Consider the following 18,632-nt stretch of genomic DNA (forward strand, 5'->3'; position numbering starts at 1 on the left):
GATATTTCCCTCCACTACATGTACGTCCACCAATATCAATTACCTCCTTCACTGTAATTTCTGTCCCCCTTTCTATGTAGGCCAATGCACCACCCCCCTCAACCTCAGAATAAATGATCACCACGCCTCCTGCTGTCCGTCATCCCCCCACGCATCTCTCCCAGTTCTCACACATTCTTTGTCCCACGACTCCCTCATTAATGACTGTTTCTAAGTTTCATTGCATCCCTCCCCCCACTGGCTCCGCCCTCAATCTCCACACCATGGAATTAGCATGCATTTGGCGATTACAGGCATGTAACCCACGTGGTCTGATAGTGGTCTGCTAACCCCCTGCCCCCTCCCTCAGACCCCTCCCCTTTCTCCCCTTCCCTCGTCCAACATTTTCCTTTACCCGGCCTCCCTTATACCCCGCTAGTTTTCTCTTGGATGTTGAGGATGAAGCAGGTGCTTCGAAAGCTCAAAAAAATTACGTGTGAGTGTTTTTTCCTCTTATGTTTCTGTTTTTAGTGATAGTGATTCGCTAGTGAACTATTATTTTGTGCTACTTGCATTATTTATAACTTCATTGTTTGTGTATATATATTTTTCTCTGAATAACTAAGTGTTTCTGTGTGCCCACCCTGGGGCAAGAAGAAGTTTAAACCTCCCGGTTGCCGGCTGGGTGCTCTACCAGTTGCGCTACAAGGACGCTTCGATTTGCCATGATTTCGACGGGGGTTTATGCACAGAAAACTCCCTTTGCTTTGGCCCACAAGAGTAGCCAACAGATGGCACTGGGGCAGCTCACCACTCACCAACAGGAGAAATGGACGAGGACACACGGATGAAAGGAATTATACATACCAATACGATAGCTGGAAAGAGAGATGAACGTACGTTTCGGGGCACGCTGAGCCCAAGTGAAACAAGCCAATATGGCCGATACACTCCTTTATTCATTCACACGGCGCCTTAAGCGCATAAATTCAAATAAATTCATAGAGAAGGAAAGAAAGGGATAGGAACTTAAAATGGAAAAAGGACGAGGACAACGGTGCTGCGGTAGATGGAAAAAGCCTGAAGAGATATATCCTGTCAGGCCGCATTTTCACCCTCTGATTTCTGGCTTTTTCCATCTACCACAGCATCGTTGTCCTCGTCCTTTTTCTACTATATGTTCCTATCCCTTTCTTTCCTTCCCTATGAATTTATTTGAATGTCTGCGCTTAAGGCGCCGTGTGAATGAATGAAGGAGTGTAACGGCCATATTGGCTTACTTCACTTGGGCTTTAATTTTTATTAAAACACTGCAATAGTTTTTAATCGCATACCTTAGTCACTGAATTCAATTTTAGGTTATGTGTATCTGTGAGCTTTCGTCAAAAAAAGTATTTAAAAATTGTAGTTATTCTTTAATTGAAAAAAATTACAAAAACATAAGTTAGGCAATTGAATGGCAAGAGCATTTTTGATGTTGATGGGGAAGAATTGAGGTAATACATGTTTGGTATTTCTCCAGTGTGGGGTAATATTGCTTTATTTGGTATATATCTGTTATTGCCCTTGAAACGAACATGCATTTGTTCTTTATGATTAGTTGCCATTGGAGAATTTAGGGAAGGAATAAATATAAATTAATTTAAATAACAAAAAAATGAAATCTAAAAAATGAAAAATATGAATCGAACTGAACGATGCATTTTTTTGATAAGTCTTAATGAATCATTAAAATAATGATAGAGATGCATTGAGTGAATGATTTGGGAAAATAAGAAATTCTAGTCTTGTGCAACGAATATTGAGTTCCATGGGAGAGCGATGGAAACGGATCCCAAAGGTCTCATTGTGCGTGGTTTCGTGCGATGAAAGAAATATTTCGGTCATACAATTGAGTGTTGTTGCTGGAAAAGTTTCTCTGTGGGTGGCAATCAAAGGCCACCTTTACCTCGTAATCATTTCTAGGAACTTCTTTTCACACAAATCCGCCCAAAGTGGATTCCTTAAAACGCTGCCTCAGGATGGGAATGGCATCAATCCTGAGAGTGGCCATTTCGAGCTTCGCGTGTAACTAGGAAAAAGTCCTTGTCGAATCGAGGCGGAGTGCCCCAAATGAGATCTGGGCGTGTCGAGGCGCCTGAGTTGGGCCGTGGGTGGCGTCGGGGGCGGCGTCAGTCGGTGCAGAGGCAAGAGTCCTGCATGTTGCGTTGCATCCACTCGAGGTAACGGGAGACGCGTGTGTACACGCCCGGGTACCCTGGCCGGCCGCAGCCCACGCCCCACGACACTATGCCTGCCGAGGGAAGGGGGAAAGAGTGAGTGCTCTGCGGTGAAAGTGAAACTCATCATCGATTCAAATCACAAGTCACTTCACCGTAGTAAGACTTTATTTATTTATTTCATCGCCAAAAACGGCACAAAGGCTTTTACATTGGCTGTTCCTTAAATAAATAATACCTAAAAGATAACAAACAATAGCACAATAAATAAAAACTAACAGAAAACAAAATTTTGAAACATAAGAAGGGGCACTATTGGTTAGACAATGGTGAATTATTCAGATGGCATTTTAAGGTGGCTTTGCAGCTAGTGGCAGAGGAAAATAGGTCCAGGGAATGGATTTTTGCAGCTATGGAGTTAAACATGGAGGGGATTCGGTAGAACAGAGAGCGTTGAGAGATGGAGAGACGGAATTGCGGAATGTGAAGCAGAGAGTTATTTCGTAATGGGCGAGGAAGAATATGAAAACGGAAAAGAGGGAGAATTTCGTTTGTCCGTAGAGAACCGCTAAAGACTGTTGGAATTAAAAAAATCAGGTGATGTCCTTTGAGAAGTGGTCTCAAATCGTGAATGATTTGGCAAAAGTCAGATGATTTTCTGCTAAAAGTGATCTTGAATCATCGATGATTTGACTGAAGCCTGAAATTTCTGTTAAAAGTGATCGATTTTGGAGTGTATTGCCTTAGCAAGTTCAGGAAAAGACTCGCTCTTCAAACGGTTCTGAAATTACACATTTCAAAAGTCTACCCAAATGAGTGGCTTAAATGGCTATGGCCATCGATGAATTTCAAGCTCAGGGGTTGTTTTAAAGACGATCAATCATTAATTAAATGTTATATATTGATTAATGATGGATGGAAAATTAAATAAAAATAAAAAAAAATAATAAATACTTGTTTCTCGAATGTACTCGTTAAATGATTTCACTAAGTAAGAGTATAAAATATTTAGTTAAGGGCGAGCAATTTCGGTGTATATCATCCATGCAGGTACTGGAAAAGGCTCGTTTTTCTAATAGCTTTAAACTTGAACACGTGAAAGTCAGTGAAATGAGTGTGGAGGGCGATACACAGGGCAATGCATTGCGATCAATTGGATTACCAAGATGGGGAGCTGCGCTACATATTACATTGAAGTACGTGAAGCACGATTTTGAGCACCGTAGTAAACATAACACCATGGAATACTTATTCCGGTGAGCGACTACTTTATATTCCCCCAGGTCTTCCCAATGCCAGATTTAGCCGGATAGTAGTGTTTGAAACCCAGTCTCAATATCAGGCTGTACTGACTGTGAGATGGGAAGATTGATATCAATATTTTACATCAATAAATCGGATTCTGGAAGCCTCTACGTGGGAAGCGTTGGGGTTGACTTTTTAATATTTGAGAAATTTTTGTAAACATAGCTTCTTGTAGCACTAACCCCATCGGTAGCTGTATTCTTTTTGCCGTATTTTCTGGGACGGCCCATGTTCCAAGCTTATGCACTGGGCTATCCATTCGCTAAAGTGCCAAGCTAAAAGCTAGTAGCCACGCCGTTCACTCAAGATGGAAATAATTTCCTTAAAGCCAGCGGGCCCAACGTGTCTCCGCTAATCGAGGAGTTATTTCCATGCTAGAGCAGTTAGTGAGATTTGATTAATATAATATACCGTAAGAGGCACTTTGAAGTATTTGTAATTATTAAAAAATGAACATCACTCTGGATATGACAATACGTTATTTTACTTAAAAAAAAGCGAGAAAAGAAAATTTGGCGCATATTTTCCATACATTACAGCGAAGAAAAAGGTGAAATGGGTGCGAATATTCCGTCAATGCGGACTAACAAGAAAAAATATGTTTCAATGGTATGAGTTTCATGAAAAGGAGGAATCAAATGCTGGAGTATTAAATGGTCAATTCTTTTGTGTTTCTGGTTGCTGTCTTTCGCCTTGTTGACGGGAACTCACAATATAGAAATTCAATTTATATGTTCTCCACGCGGAAATGGAATGAAATGAAACTTTGGAGACCAAGGACTCATTGATGGGGGTCGTTGGAGTAGAGCCTTGTGGGCTTGGGGTTGAGTTGGAGGGGGTTAGGCGCGAGAGGGGGGGGGAGGGAGACTGGGGAGCACAAAAGAGGTAAAATGTGGTCAGCGGTCAGGAAGTTAATTTGAAACAGTTTTTTATCTTTGATACAGTTGCCGTTGCAATCTGATTTTCAGCTTGAATATCTCGAAACCTAATTCACTGACTTTTTGCGGAAAGTGAAGAATAATGGAGTTGTTTTACTTTAGTAATTTCTAACCAGTGTAATTTAATGCAATTTATTTATAACATTTCCCCCATTTTCCAGAAATAATTTTATTTTTTGGAAAATGGGGCTACCATTTTTGAAATCCATCACAGAAAACGTGGAAGAAGAATCATTTCAAATAAATGAAGAGCCCTTGCAATGCTTTTTTATGCCAGCATTTCTACCTGTCCTGAACCAGCATCGTACGACGAAATGGGAATATACACAGTGGAGACGAAACCCTACGGCGGGCTCGCGAGGTTACTCTCCTGGGCCGAAGTCTAAAGCCGAAGCTTATCACCTCTGCACCGCAGAAGGGGGAGGACAAGGCAGGGAAAAGGAAGGAGGCGCCGCCGCGATAGGAGCCCGACGACGCCTCCTGGGACAGGATAGGGTTGGAAGGGAAGAGGAATCCCGCACCGCCACAGAGGCGGGCGGGTCTTACTATTAGCGAAACCATAATTTAAAGTTTCTACAAAAAAGAAAGATTTTCCTATGGGGAAGGAAAATCCTAAGATTTTTCGTAGATGGGAATTTATATAGCTTGCCCTCACAAAGATACTGGGAAATTGTGATGGCCTTGGAAAGCAAATGATTGGGTATTAGGACTTGGTTTGATGATAAGGCCGCGGCGACATTGGATACTCACCCACCACTTCGAATTTGCCCCCAGACTGGACGAGGAGAGGCCCACCGCTGTCTCCCTGTGGGCGAGAGAAAGAGATCATCACGTCAGCAGCAGCGCAAGGCTGTCGGGGAATGCACGTCAATAGTTAGTAGCAAACTAGTGGAGGACAGGGTAGTGACACAAGATGGTCCGAACTCACCACAAAGGTTATATGCGACTACGCCTTGTTTTTTTTAATTATTGCAATCGAAGGATATGCCAGCACACTATATGGGATTTGGAATTATTTCAATCTTTATCATCTTGCTCTGATATCCATTTTGAAGTATTAGAATTAGGTTACGCTTATTCTTTTATTTTCCATTGCTATAAATTTTCTCAGCATAGTATTTAAGGAGTAATTAAAGGAAAGTAAATGAATAAACTTTCCAGTAGGTGAAGAGGAACATTTCATCAATACGTGGCACTTTATTTGGCGATATATTTGCCAGTACAAACACGGGACCATTTGGAACGTTCAGAAACTCAAGAACCGCAGGTATCTTGTGTCAAGGATAAGGATGATTGGATAATTTTGCACGTATAAAATCGTTTCAGGCTTGATTTTGTGGAAGTTTGCTTTATCCATGATAAAAACTTAAATAGTAATTTCCACACTATTTAATTTAAAACTCAACGGCCGACCATGGTTTCAAAACTTTGCTGTAACCATGGTCGGTCGTTGAATGTTAAATTAAATAGTGTGGAAATTACCATTCATGTTTTTATCATGGACAACTTTGCGACAAGGAATAAAGAAACGAGTATTGGTGCTCATTTATTAGCATTTTGGCCCCAACATTGCCTCTAGCCAGTTGGTGAGATGGCAACATTTTATAACGCAGTAAACCCACGGAAAGAGCTGTTTTTAACTTCAAATTTTGGCTTAGTAAGTCTCTTTTCGGTTACGACCTGGATTGCAGCGTTGTTAATTTAGGCCTCGCCATTTAGAATCGCACAATCCAAAGGCATGGCAAGGCTTTTCCGTGGAAGGAAAAGGGCAGAAGCTCTGGTCGACAGCAGCGATAGCCGGCGTGGCAGGCAGCGCGCTTCCTCCTGACGCTTCGAAGGGGCATTTCCTTATTGCGAATTGGAATATAGTACCGTTGTGTCTTAGCGCTGCATAATGGCTTTACCTCATCCGCCAACGCTCGGCGTCGAGCTTTCATCTATCGCACAATGCACACGTTTTTTACGAGCATAAATTACCTTGACATTAATTACCAAGCGTGACCTAAAAATGAGACTGTGAACTTTTCGTACCGATCAAGGTCGGAAAAACTCGAAGAATAATATGTGCTGGCAAAAAATCATTATGGAATCGAAGTAACGGCACTGACTGCATAAACTTCTTTTCTCGCGTTCAACTCTGTACGTGATCGACCCATTTGAGTTATTCACTGTAACTGAATTTACGCTGGGGAAACATTTCCACTATGGATACGATGGCACCAGGCGAACGCAACGTAGAGTAAATGAAAAACGGATCGTACCCATTAAAATTAAGTGAACTTTACCAAATTGTTATTCTTTAATGGGCGAGACTTACGGAGTCTCTCCTCGTTCTGATATCTGCGCTCTAAAATTCGCCTGAAATATATCAGAATACTTTTCTCGTAGTTACAAATGGAATGAAAAATACATAACATCAATGCTAAATCGCGGTGATTTTTAAGTATTAGTACTCGCTACATTAGGTTGAGAGTAATTATGATTACGGTGAAAACCTGAGTAGGTTTTCACCGTTTCATAATGCTGCTGAGTGTCAGAGGAACCCAATTCGTATCTCTCTGAAAATAAAATAATTAACAACGGCAAATTTCGAGCATTCTCCTCCGATAGAAGGCTGTTCAGTCTAGATATCGGCTAGGTCACCGTTTTCCTCGAGATTCTACCAAAAAAATCACTTTGGTCTAATGCGGAAAATATAAACATTAATGTTCATATATACACATTACGGATGTAGCTTGGCTTTATATGGGGTGTATTACAAAATATTGGAAATGGTTCAAGGAGAAAATTATGCTAGCGCTTAATTTTTCTTATAGTTATCACTACTCGTATCTGATGCTGTATGGCATCTGTAAACATGAACTCTAATGTAATTATTTCTCACCCTTTGCCTTCGCGTTCATCTGAACGGTGCGATAATTCAATGCTCAATTAAATCGCGCGCTCTGGTTAGATGGTATCTTACATAATAAATTGTGAGTTCGTAATAAAAAAATATGTTGATGCGTAGTCCATTGTTATTCCTCTCGCTCAATGATTAAACGCAAAGGTGGGATTGGATCAGTGAGGCCAGAGCTCACCGCTGACTAAGCCGCAGGCGTGCGAATTTCACGAATTACTGGCATTAGATGCCATTTTATTTTCCTGGGACACCTATTCGAGAATTTATGACTGCCCCAAGGATTCACCCGGGCATAAGTACTCTGCACAGGATTATCCACTTCTATAGTTCCATTGATTCCCACCGGTCGTAATAAATAGCAGCGCTCCGGTCGCTAGGATACAAGTCAACATACGTATTAGCCCGCATGAGATACGCTACGCGTTGAATGTAATCGTTTATTGATCAAAATCAAGCTCAATGAAGTAATATTAAGCTCGATTTCATATCTAATAGTTTAAAAAACGTAGTCAAACTCTTACAAGCGAAATGTTCTCCCTTCAAAATGATGTGAAAGGACTTGTACATGTGGTCTAGTGGTTATGGTACTGGAACATAATTCTGAAGTTTTATGTTCGATTCTTGTCTGCGTTAATTTTTTCATAATTTCCTTCTACTTTTTCTTTTGCAGAAACTTGCTTTTCACAATTATATTCATGATTTTCACTAAAAAATTTAATTATCTACGAGGAAATGTTTTGTGCACTTGAGACGTCTGATGTTTTCCAATTTTTTCACACGGAAGCTTCCTATGAATTATTTCATTTTTTGACGCAACACGACGCATTATTAAGATACGCATGTATTTGCTTTCCTTTTACGTCGCAATATGATATTATGGACTCATTCTTGCTATTCATGCCCAGTTTTCGAATCGGATTCCGTTATTCGAACTTTTAACACCCTGAGGAGTAGGAAAAAAACATAACCGGAAAGCTTTAAAATTGATAATTCTCTTGGTGTAAAAACCATTAGTCACCAAAAAACGCTCTTATGGAGCCTCTTGTTAGAGGAGTGACAGCTCGCAGCGTAAAAACATGGTTTGACTGTCCCCAACTCCGGAGGAAGGACCCATTCCCTCCCTGGCTCGCTCTATCTGGATATCAACGGTTCTTTTCCAGCGATTTGAAAACTAGGCTTGAATTGTAAGTTTTAACAAATCCGTACTGCAATATAAAAGAAATCCAATTACATGCGTATCTTAAAAACGCGTCTTGTTGTGACAAGGAAATAAAATAATTCAAAGAGAAAAATTGGGAAAACATCACATGCTGCCAAAGCAAAAAAAATCCTCGCAGAGAAAAAGTAAAAATTTCTGTGAAAATCATGAAAGTAATTGTGAAAAGCAGGCTTCGGTAAAAGAAAAAGTAGAAAGAAATGTTGAAAAAAGTACCTTAGACGAGATTCAATTTTTGAACCTCAGAGTGGGAATCGAACACCGAATCCACTGGGTTACGACAGTATTTACTTCTTACTGAGCTCTGAAGGGAATTCAAAGCCTAATACATTGACAGCTACCGATTCTTGCGCCACAAGGGCCTAAGTTGAGTGGGAATTAATGCGCGGAAACGGGTTTCACAGTAGCGCGGTAACTGCTCCCTAGTGGAACATTCTATAGTAACATAAACTCTATGCACCCGGGATTCGAAGCCAGGTCCTTTCGTTTAGTGGCTTTGCGCTCCCTACGCTCCTTCCACCATCTTCTTTGTGAACAACATTCCATACAATCGGCTCCAAAATCACAGTTGATATTAAATTAATTTTATTCTCTGATATTATGGACTACTGTTTACCAGTCGGCACCACCACCTTAGTCTTAGACCCTGTGTTCAGTGAATTATTGGCATTCAAGTAAGAGACGCGACAAGAGATCACACTAATCAATCCTTTCTTCATATATTCGTAGCTAAAATAGAACAATATTCAAGAATACGAAGTTTAAACAAGAAATAGCATTCTTATGAGAAATATTTTCCAATTTGAGGCATCGACTTGAAAATTTTATGATTAAAAACTGAGGAGCCATTTTCAGCACTTAATAAATTATGTATACACGCCAATCACTCCTCATAACGGTATCTTTGGTATGATCGAATTGAGTGGCCGATGATAGAACTGAAAGCGGGTTAGTTACGAAAATTCTCGTCGATGAAACTGTTCTAGAAAGATGGGAGAAAATGTTTCTGAAAACTCTTACAAGAATACTGGTCGACTTCGTTGGCCTCATTATGAAACCCAATGGTACGATGAAGACAATTTTAGAAAGACAATTTCTATTAGGATGACACCGTGTTGCATGCATAGGAAACGTTTTAGGATATAAAAGAGAAGAAATGCGGAATGATGGAGGGCCGCCTAAAGGAAAAATGCAGGGCACAAATTCGTAGCTGATTGCTTAAGCGGCCTCGCCGGTTGAACTCGTGCGTGTGACTCTGTGTGCGATTCAGTGCGAAGAGCACTGCTGCACTGCTAAGTAACTGATACGGCAGTCGGGCTCGACTCGAGCGAGTGGACAGCGGCTGCGAATAGATCACTAACTGATATATTTTTGAAGATGAAGCAGTTCTACTTTGAACGCTGTAGGAGTGGATGGCTATCCATCGAGCGGGCGCGCTGGTGTATAAAGTACGCCAATCTTCGAAAACAAAGGATTTCAGCATTGTACGTTCATTCTGGTCTAGAATGGCCTCGTGTACTATTGCAATGTACTCTGACTGTCTATAGTGCGAGCTTTCAAAGCTCGAAGTACTGTAACTAATTTATTTTTAAATCGGCAAGAGGAACCGACACCCATAGCGTACAAAGTACGCCGCGCGACAGGCCGTGTACCTCGTGCTTTTCTTTTCTTAAATGGCCTCATGTATTCTTACAATGTCATTTTGATTGTCTATAGCGTGAGTTTTTAAAGCACAAAGTATTGTAGCTTTTTTTTTAGATCGGCAGGAGGTATCCGACACCCTTGGCGTGTACCACCTGCGTGCCTTTATATCTGTATCACTTACAAATGTACAAGCTTGAAATAAGTTCTTCAAATAAAGATACATTTTAACAAAAATCAAGTGTATTCATATAAATGCATATATCGTGGACAAAGTACGCCACGCGCCCGATCGTGTAAAAATATCAGGCGCGCCCGCTCGAGGGCTGAGGATATATCACCAGCGGACATTTTTATTTAACTGCTTGGCCTTAACACTTAATTACATATTCCTTTTTTCAATTAATTGCTTATTATGGAGCAAGAGCAGGCCGAAATGTTCTCACGAAGAAGAGATGGAATTATTTCTCTCCCGGGACCGACTTTTCTTTTGTTTTTGAATGCCGTCACGAACGCGTTCGCATTCTCGAGAAATTTCTGTGTTTATATCGATGGAAGCAAAGTAAGGTTTTGGACCCATTGCAGTAAGCTTCCGCGAGTTACCAAGGCGTGACGAAGTGTTTCAATTGGATGAATGGACTCACCTGGCACGAGTCTTGGGATCCCTTGCCGGCGCAGATCATGTAGTTAGTGATCCTGGACGGTCGGTACTTGCTGTCCGTGCGGCACTGCTGCAGGCTGAGGATGGGCACTTGCACCTCCTGCGCCACCGAGGGCAGCGTGCCGCCTTCCGAGATGCGACCCCATCCCACCACGGTGCCCAATTTGCCCGCCGGCTCCGTGGACGCTGCAAGCAAACGACGGACTCTCGTGAGCTGGGGGGAGAGCGAGTGGCAAGTCATCCTCTCCTGTCGCGGAAAAGTTGACGACGCCACGCACTTGTGTCCGCTTCTCACACACTCCTCCGCCTCGCGTCGCCCGTTAATGTAAACACTCCAGTGAGCGATATACTCCCCCCTTTTATTGCCACCATACCGATATATCGGCCCTCGCTGGTTGAGCGAAAACTGCCAGGGGCCGATTTATCGGCCCGAATCATTTCACTTTTTTTTCGTGATGGTAGCCTTTTCAACGGCTGTAATTTATGTAAACCCCCATAATCTATCTATGGTTATAAGATATAAATATATCTTAAGAATTGGGAAACAAATGTAGGCGTATTATATGAGATTAAGTAGTTGAAAATTTTTTACATCTTAAAAGTTGCTAATTCCGGTAAATAGCCTTGGCAGTCTTCGTACATCCCCCCTGAAATGGGCTGGCAGTAAAAGGGGTTAATGAGCCAGTGAATGCTCTTAGAACCTGACTCAAAAATATCCTATTGGGGGCAATATGAGCTCAATCTTTATGTTTGCAAAACGAACAAAATATTTCAATGGCAGCAGACTCGTTTACCATTTTTTATTTTTGTTAATTTCGATAGAGGTTTAAAAATGAAGAGATCCGTAATTTTGAGTTTGAAGATCATATGCTAACTTATTGAGGTGCTCGCAGCCAAAAATCCACGGCCTCGATCCTTTCCCAGATAAGTTGATGGCGTCACACACTCGTGCCGTGCGGGTCACCGCTTCTGAGTGACTCCCCTCCTTCTCGCGTGGTTCGTTGCTGTTTACATTCTTGTAAGCGAGCTCCTCACTCAATAAGCAGTTCTTCGCGAACAATTTGCCGAGCCTGAACTCTCCTTATGTCACCAAATCATGAAATGTGGGCGGCGACTTTCGTATGTTTGTGAACTTTAAACTAAAGAGAGAACGGTAATTGAAGAAGAGATTTATCCGTTGTGACTTATCTTTCCCTTCTATCTGCCTTCACTACTTCCAAGTGGGTGACGTCATCGAATTACCTGCCAAAGGTTCCGAGACGTCGATTTGTCGAGTGGCTGACGGATCTAAAATCGAACAAAATACTCGTCTCATCACTTTTCAACCTCCATCACAATCAGTAGTAAAACAAATATGGGTTACGAGCCCATAACCTTATCCTTATTACTGATTATTTTCATATTATTTCTGCTGGTAGAGTGCTTTTGGCATCACTGAGGGAAGGAAACGCTTACAAGACACCAACGAAATACGGAGACCAATAGGATAGTTTCCTATTATTTTTATATCACCCAAATCGAAAGATTATTACTCCTGGAGTACGTGTTTCACGGTTTTATATTTTTCAATGAAGATATCTTGTTTTCGCGATTAAATGAAAAGTGAAAATTTTTAAGCGCGCGAAAACGCTACGGCCAAGTATGAATGCTGGGAAAACGCCGTGTGACGTCATTCTGGTTCCCGCTGTCGCAGTGTGAGGTGACTTTGGGCGACGCTTTGAGCGCTGATACGATGCAGGTTGCTAGCAGGTAGCAGAGTACCCTGCTAGCAGGTAGCGCTTGGCTTAAATAAGGATTATTAATACCCTAACAAACGAAGGAAACTTTCCGACCTTAGGCAGTTTTAACAGGTGATTATTAAGACATGTTTCCCTGAACTCAGTGCCTCATGCATGCATTAGTAATCTCAGACGATGTAAAACTCCTATCCTCTCGCGTAGAAACCAGGTCCCTGTGACGTCACGTGGAGTGGCATCGCATGGGCGCCAATCTGGCCTTTTTCAAATGCAGTTAAAATTGACCATTGCCATTCGCCTAAACTGGGATTTCTAAAACCAAATAATTTCTACATTATGAATACACTAATGGTGGGTAACGAATCGCAATCAATGCCTTTCGTTTTCTTTGATGAAGGAAACTACCCTATTATACGGATTAGCGGACCAAAGGGATAAAATTGAGAGAGAACTTCTCGGACACAAGAAATTGAAGAATTGGGCATACTGTGAAAAATTAAATGTCTCCGATTGCAGTCAATTTAGCAAAAATGTAATTGACTAGTAATATACCAGTTACTTCAAATGAATTAATCAATCACAAGCTGACTTAATTTAGATTACTCTACACTTTGCCTCAAATTTGAAGAGCGGCTTTCTCTTTGTCTGGAAGCATAAGAGTCATGAAAAAAATAGCATTGAATTATCCGTACGAAGCACTAGGCGTGAGATTCCAGTATCCATCCACCAATGGCGGCGTTAATAGAAAAAAAATTAGAGCGGAAATATGTGAAAATTAGCGTTGGGTTTCATCGATTTGGAATTCGCGAGAAAGGCAGCGTGAAAATTTTGGAACACGCAGTGTTGTAGTTATTTGCTTACATTTTTCATGCGCTTTTTACAATTTTTTTATATCAAAACCGTGAATCATGGAAGGAGACCCCTCATGATGAAGGGAAAAATGGATATAGTTCGCAGTCGCGTAACTATGGGGGGGATGAGAGTATAAATCCCCCCAAATAAAAAAAATATTTAAAATCATTGCCTATTTGTAGCATTTAATAACTGCATCTGCTTAAAGTTAAAATTTTTATTGTCAAAATGATGTAAAGTTTATTTCCAGGCATGTCATTTTTCAGAAATTTTCCCGGCCCCCCCCATTACTTGGAATGGAGCTTGCTACCCCAGGCCATCCGATCATAGTGACGCTACTGCTAGTTCGGAACGGAGAAGTTAACTCCAGAAAAGACAATGTTGCGGCGCACAAACTCATTTTCAAAAGCGAGCGTGCGACAGTCAGCTGTTAGTTCAGCTAAGGGATGATAGATGGCGTTTTTTATACTCGGATATTTCTTCCCAAAGCTGTGAAGCTGATACCCCGTTTACGCTACGATCGTATCGACGTTGATCCGTACGCGCGTAACCTCAAAACGTGTAAACGCGCAGAGTTACCATCGTAGGCCTTAGTACCTAACACTGCCAAACTTACGATGGTTAGCGCCAGTGCGCCAAAAAAAAAGAGTTAGGAAATGAAGATCGATGCATATACGATTCTTTCGCGCCGTTGCAATCTTGATACGATAATTGATATTTCATAAATAAATATAATATATCAAAGATATATGGCAACGACTGAAGACATTATTGAGCAGGTAATGGAAGGACGTAAGGGGAAAGTTTTTTTCTGATGTTCTATTTAGCAAATGATATCGGATATTCTACACTCTACCAGTTTTATGTGTTTCTTTATATACAGGTTAACCCATAACCATGCATCTTTACATTATACTTTAAAGATGATGGAAAATAACAAACATACACAAAATGTTAACCAATTAAAATCGTTGAATGCAGGATTCCACGATAAAATTCGCCACAAATAACGATAACATTTAGATGAAGACATGGAGAAATGAATACTTGTACCGAATTAAGCCGAAATATAAACCTTTTCTAGTTAAATAATAAGAGCAACATGTACTGTCTTCAATGCGTGAATATTATTAAATTTTTTGACATATTCTATCAAGGAATCGGCTTCACGGACTGTTATGACTAGTGTTAATTATACCACATCATTCTGGATAGCTGTGAGTTGAAGACATAATTGCTCTTTGGTAATTAAAAACTAGCAGGTGAGGATTTGTATAGTTATGACGGGATCCATTAAAATTTACTAATAAAGGAGATAGGAACAATTTAAATAGGAATTGATAATTTTGAAGAGGAATAGGGCATTGTTGGAGGATCGTAATGTCGTGTAAGGGTTTTCAAATTGACAAGGGATTGAAGATATGAAGTGTTGTAATCAGACAGAGACATTCCTAAGTCGTAATTATTTAATTTGAGAAATTTATTTTGTACACGTTCAAGCCAGATGGAGTCGATATTTTAATAAGGTGACCAGTAAACAATATATTCCAATTTGGAACGTAGCAAAGCGACATATCTACTGTTTTTACCGTATGAATATTGTTAAATTTTGGACAGATTCCCATAATGAATCCTACATTTTTTGAAGTTTTACAGACAGTTCGGTATAGCCTTAGTTTTAGCACATGAAAACATTAATGTTCTTTTGCTTCTTAATTTCCAGGATTTAAATTTTGTCACGCAGTCACGTCGTCAGTTGTTATCTGACACAATTCCACAACGAGGGCAGCACTGAGTTATGATGGTAACTTTAAGACGTGTAAACGCGCCGTAGTCCGGTCAACGTCGATACGATCGTAGTGTAAACGGGGTATAATTTCCCATCAAGTGCTCATTCAAGGGCGTACCCAGGACCATAACTGCGGGGGGTGGGGGGGCCGTGGTCTAGGGGGGGCAAGCCGTGGTCTAGGGGGGGGGGGGGCAAGCCATGGGATTTATGAGATTATTTCCTTGAAAAAATAGTTTTATTTTAGTTACATCTCTTATACTAATATATATATATCATTTTTCGTGGGTTTAAAGAAAATTTGTTGATTACTTTCGATTCAATTCAGTACTGATTTTGCTTGAAGACTTTTGCAATTTTAGGGGGGTAGCTGCCCCCCCTGACCCTTGCTGGGTACGCCAATGTGCTCATTTCAACGTATGGCTAATATTTTCTATGAAGCTGCATTAACAATGCAAGGTACTGATGCGTTAATGAGAATGTGCGTGGCACATTCAGGAAGTCTCAATGGATACAGTGGCGTAGTCAGGGGTGTGTGTGTCCGGACCCCTCGAGGGGGGAGTCCGAGGGGTCCGGATACACCCTCCCCCCCCGAAATATAAAACCACAATTATTGTCCTTCGTAAAAGAAAACAAAATATTGAAAAATAAGGAATTTACAAAATGTTTCTTGAGCAAATTAAGTTTTTTGATTATGAAAAGTGTTAAAATTAGTTAAAAACCCATTATTTAGTGCCCTGTTTTTTCAAAAAAATTTCCCCCCTGGTTTTGAACCACCCCGTACGAAATTTCTGGCTACGCCTTGTGAATGGATGTGATGTATGGATCGCGTACTCACGGCCCTGAGGCAGGCACACGGGTCGCACTCGCTTGCTGTAGGAGACGGTCTTGCGGAGGCGGAGCAGCGCGATGTCGTGGTTGTAGGTCTCCAGGTCGAAGTTGCGATGCCGGATGACGGCGGCCACGGTGCGGCTCACGATGGGCGTCTCGTGCGCCGAGTGCATGTCGTGGTCGCCCAGGACGATGCGCATTTTGGAGCGCCGGAGCCTGCGGACGGGGAAGGCGAGAGTCAGCGAGGCGACAACAACACACACATTTGAAATGGATCCAATGGATCTTGGACACTCACTTCTTTTAAACATGTCTTTCACGAACGATCCCCCTCACCATCAATTATGAAAGGAATTGAAATAAAATTGGTGGTAAATTTTCAGGCTAACTTTAGCCCTTAAAAAAATTTCACCAAGGCTTTATAATTCGCTACCAGGTAGCGTGTAATGAATGGATCAGTTTAAATTGGAAGTTTTAATAGGTAAATATATGAGGCGTACCTTTCCGTCGATGAACGTTTGATTATGTTAATGAAATATGTTTTAAGTAATTTATAAATGCATGTACGTTATTTCCGATACCTAACCTTGACGTTGTTTATTGCAATTTAAACCATTTTATGGCAAGTCATTATGTCTCTTGGTTTAAATTTGAACGAGTAACAATACGGCAGTGAGTACAAAGAAACTAAGGAATTCAATGTAAGCAGTCATATAGGATTTTAACTAATTATAAAATGTCATAACAATAAACAGAATTTTGTCAAAGTTTTGGGAATGCACTCAAAATTCACTGAAGCTAAGAATTAGAGCCCGGATGGTGCCCACATTCCAAGGACATGTGACTGAATATAGTCACGTCTATAAATGTGAATAAAAATCTATGCCTATATATTTTCTATAAATATTCATTTAAAATTATTTGAGGGGGATTCACGATAATTAATCGTACTCTTTTCGAATTCCCCAACCTTTAAAATATCTTCCGATCAATCCCATTTTGTGTACATAAGTGCATTAAAAACTGCAGTTCTGCACTGCATTTATTTGCTGTTTACAGTCACTGTATGGTGAGTGATTTTAGTGCTGTTAAAAGAAGAAACAATGATGAAGCAGTTACCTCATATGAATTTTAATGTAAACAAATTACAGCAAAACGTGAAATATAAGAAATAAAAAAAACGATGCTGATTGTTGGAAATATTTAAGATTTAGTGAAGAGTTTGATTTGGAGTGTAGCTCTCTACGGTTCCGAAACGTGGGCACTGAGGAAAGAAGACGAGAGAAGATTGGAGGCATTCGAGATGTGGGTGTGGAGAAGAATGGAGAGGGTGAAATGGACGGAGAGGAAAAGGAACGACGAAGTGCTGGACATGGTGGGTGAGGAGAGGCAGCTTTTAGATGAGATACGAAGGAGACAGAAGGTATGGATGGAGTTAGTGCTTAGCGGGAAGGGGATGTTGAAAATGGTGTTAGAGGGTAGAATGTTAGGGAAACGAGGGAGGGGAAGGAAAAGAATAGGATTGAAAGGGATTAGGCCTTACAGTAAATTAAAGAAGGCAGTGCTGGAAGGAAAGAGAGGCTTCCAGATCACTTCACTCCATGGAAACCTACCTTAATCGGTAGAATACTATAATAATAATAGGAAAACCTTTTCCCTTGGGTTTAGGGGAAATATGTAGGTAAGAAAGAATATCTTTAATTGGTGATGGAGAGAAGGCTTCCGCGGAGTGGTGTCGATGATTGGCTGCTTTCAGGTTCTCTCCCGCGTCTCTTCATCTCAGGCGACGACATGTTTCTCAAACGTGCACCAAAACGAACCGGCCCCCGGCTGAATGAAAGGTATATTAGGGAATCACCAACTGCATCCTACACTTCGGACCTGAAGAAGCACACTGCAACGTTTGCGAAACATGTCGTCGCCTGAGATGAACAGACGCGGGAGAGAACAGGAAAGCAGCCAATCACCTTTAACACTTTGCGTGCTTGGGCGTAATATTACGCCATCCGTCCTTCGAATAACCTTAGTTTGCCATATTTTAACCTCTAAATGAAGAAATAAAAAAGCCAAATTCATTCTTTGAAATGATACCGAGCACCTATTCCTCGCATCAAAGGTTGGTTGATAATAAAAAAAACAAAAGCATTGAAAATGGCCAGCACTAGGGTAGAGATCTGTTGCAATAAGGTCAGCACGGTAAGAGTTAATTGGGTTTGAACTGGTGCCAACAAAAGATCTTTTAGGGCACTCGAACCCCATGATCGAAACTGACGGAAACAGTAATTAATAGCAATATATAACTAATGCATTAGAATATACTATGTACATGCAAATCCTGTATGCTTAAATGAAATGCTTGGTGCATGGAGAAAACATCAGCAGTCTGGCCGCTCGAGCGACCTTTTTGGTGACCGATGACTTGCTTAAAACTTGTGAAATCACCAGGAAAATTTCAGGGTGAATGAAGTTGACCTTGGTCAACATTTTTTTTTTATTTGTAAAGTTTTCCTCAGTACATTTTCAGAGACTATTTTTTTTCAATTTTGAGGGACAGTTAAATTCTGAC

The 18,632-nt window shown here is 40.9% G+C and overlaps 1 protein-coding gene across 1 annotated transcript in view; it reads right to left on the bottom strand.

Annotated features, from left to right (window-relative positions):
* Positions 1 to 1,468: 1,468 nt before the first annotated feature.
* LOC124170993 (trypsin-1) overlaps positions 1,469 to 18,632 on the bottom strand; it is a 29,996-nt gene continuing 12,832 nt past the window's right edge. The window contains exons 4-7 of the mRNA XM_046550105.1: positions 16,074 to 16,282; positions 10,845 to 11,047; positions 5,192 to 5,246; positions 1,469 to 2,272 (exon numbers count right to left, since the gene is read on the bottom strand). Coding sequence (XP_046406061.1) covers positions 2,151 to 2,272; positions 5,192 to 5,246; positions 10,845 to 11,047; positions 16,074 to 16,282 — 589 coding nt within the window. The 3' untranslated portion in view covers positions 1,469 to 2,150. The remainder of the gene's footprint in view (positions 2,273 to 5,191; positions 5,247 to 10,844; positions 11,048 to 16,073; positions 16,283 to 18,632) is intronic.

Source organism: Ischnura elegans, chromosome X, assembly GCF_921293095.1.
Source record: "Ischnura elegans chromosome X, ioIscEleg1.1, whole genome shotgun sequence".
In the NCBI taxonomy this organism is placed as follows: Eukaryota; Metazoa; Arthropoda; class Insecta; order Odonata; family Coenagrionidae; genus Ischnura; species Ischnura elegans.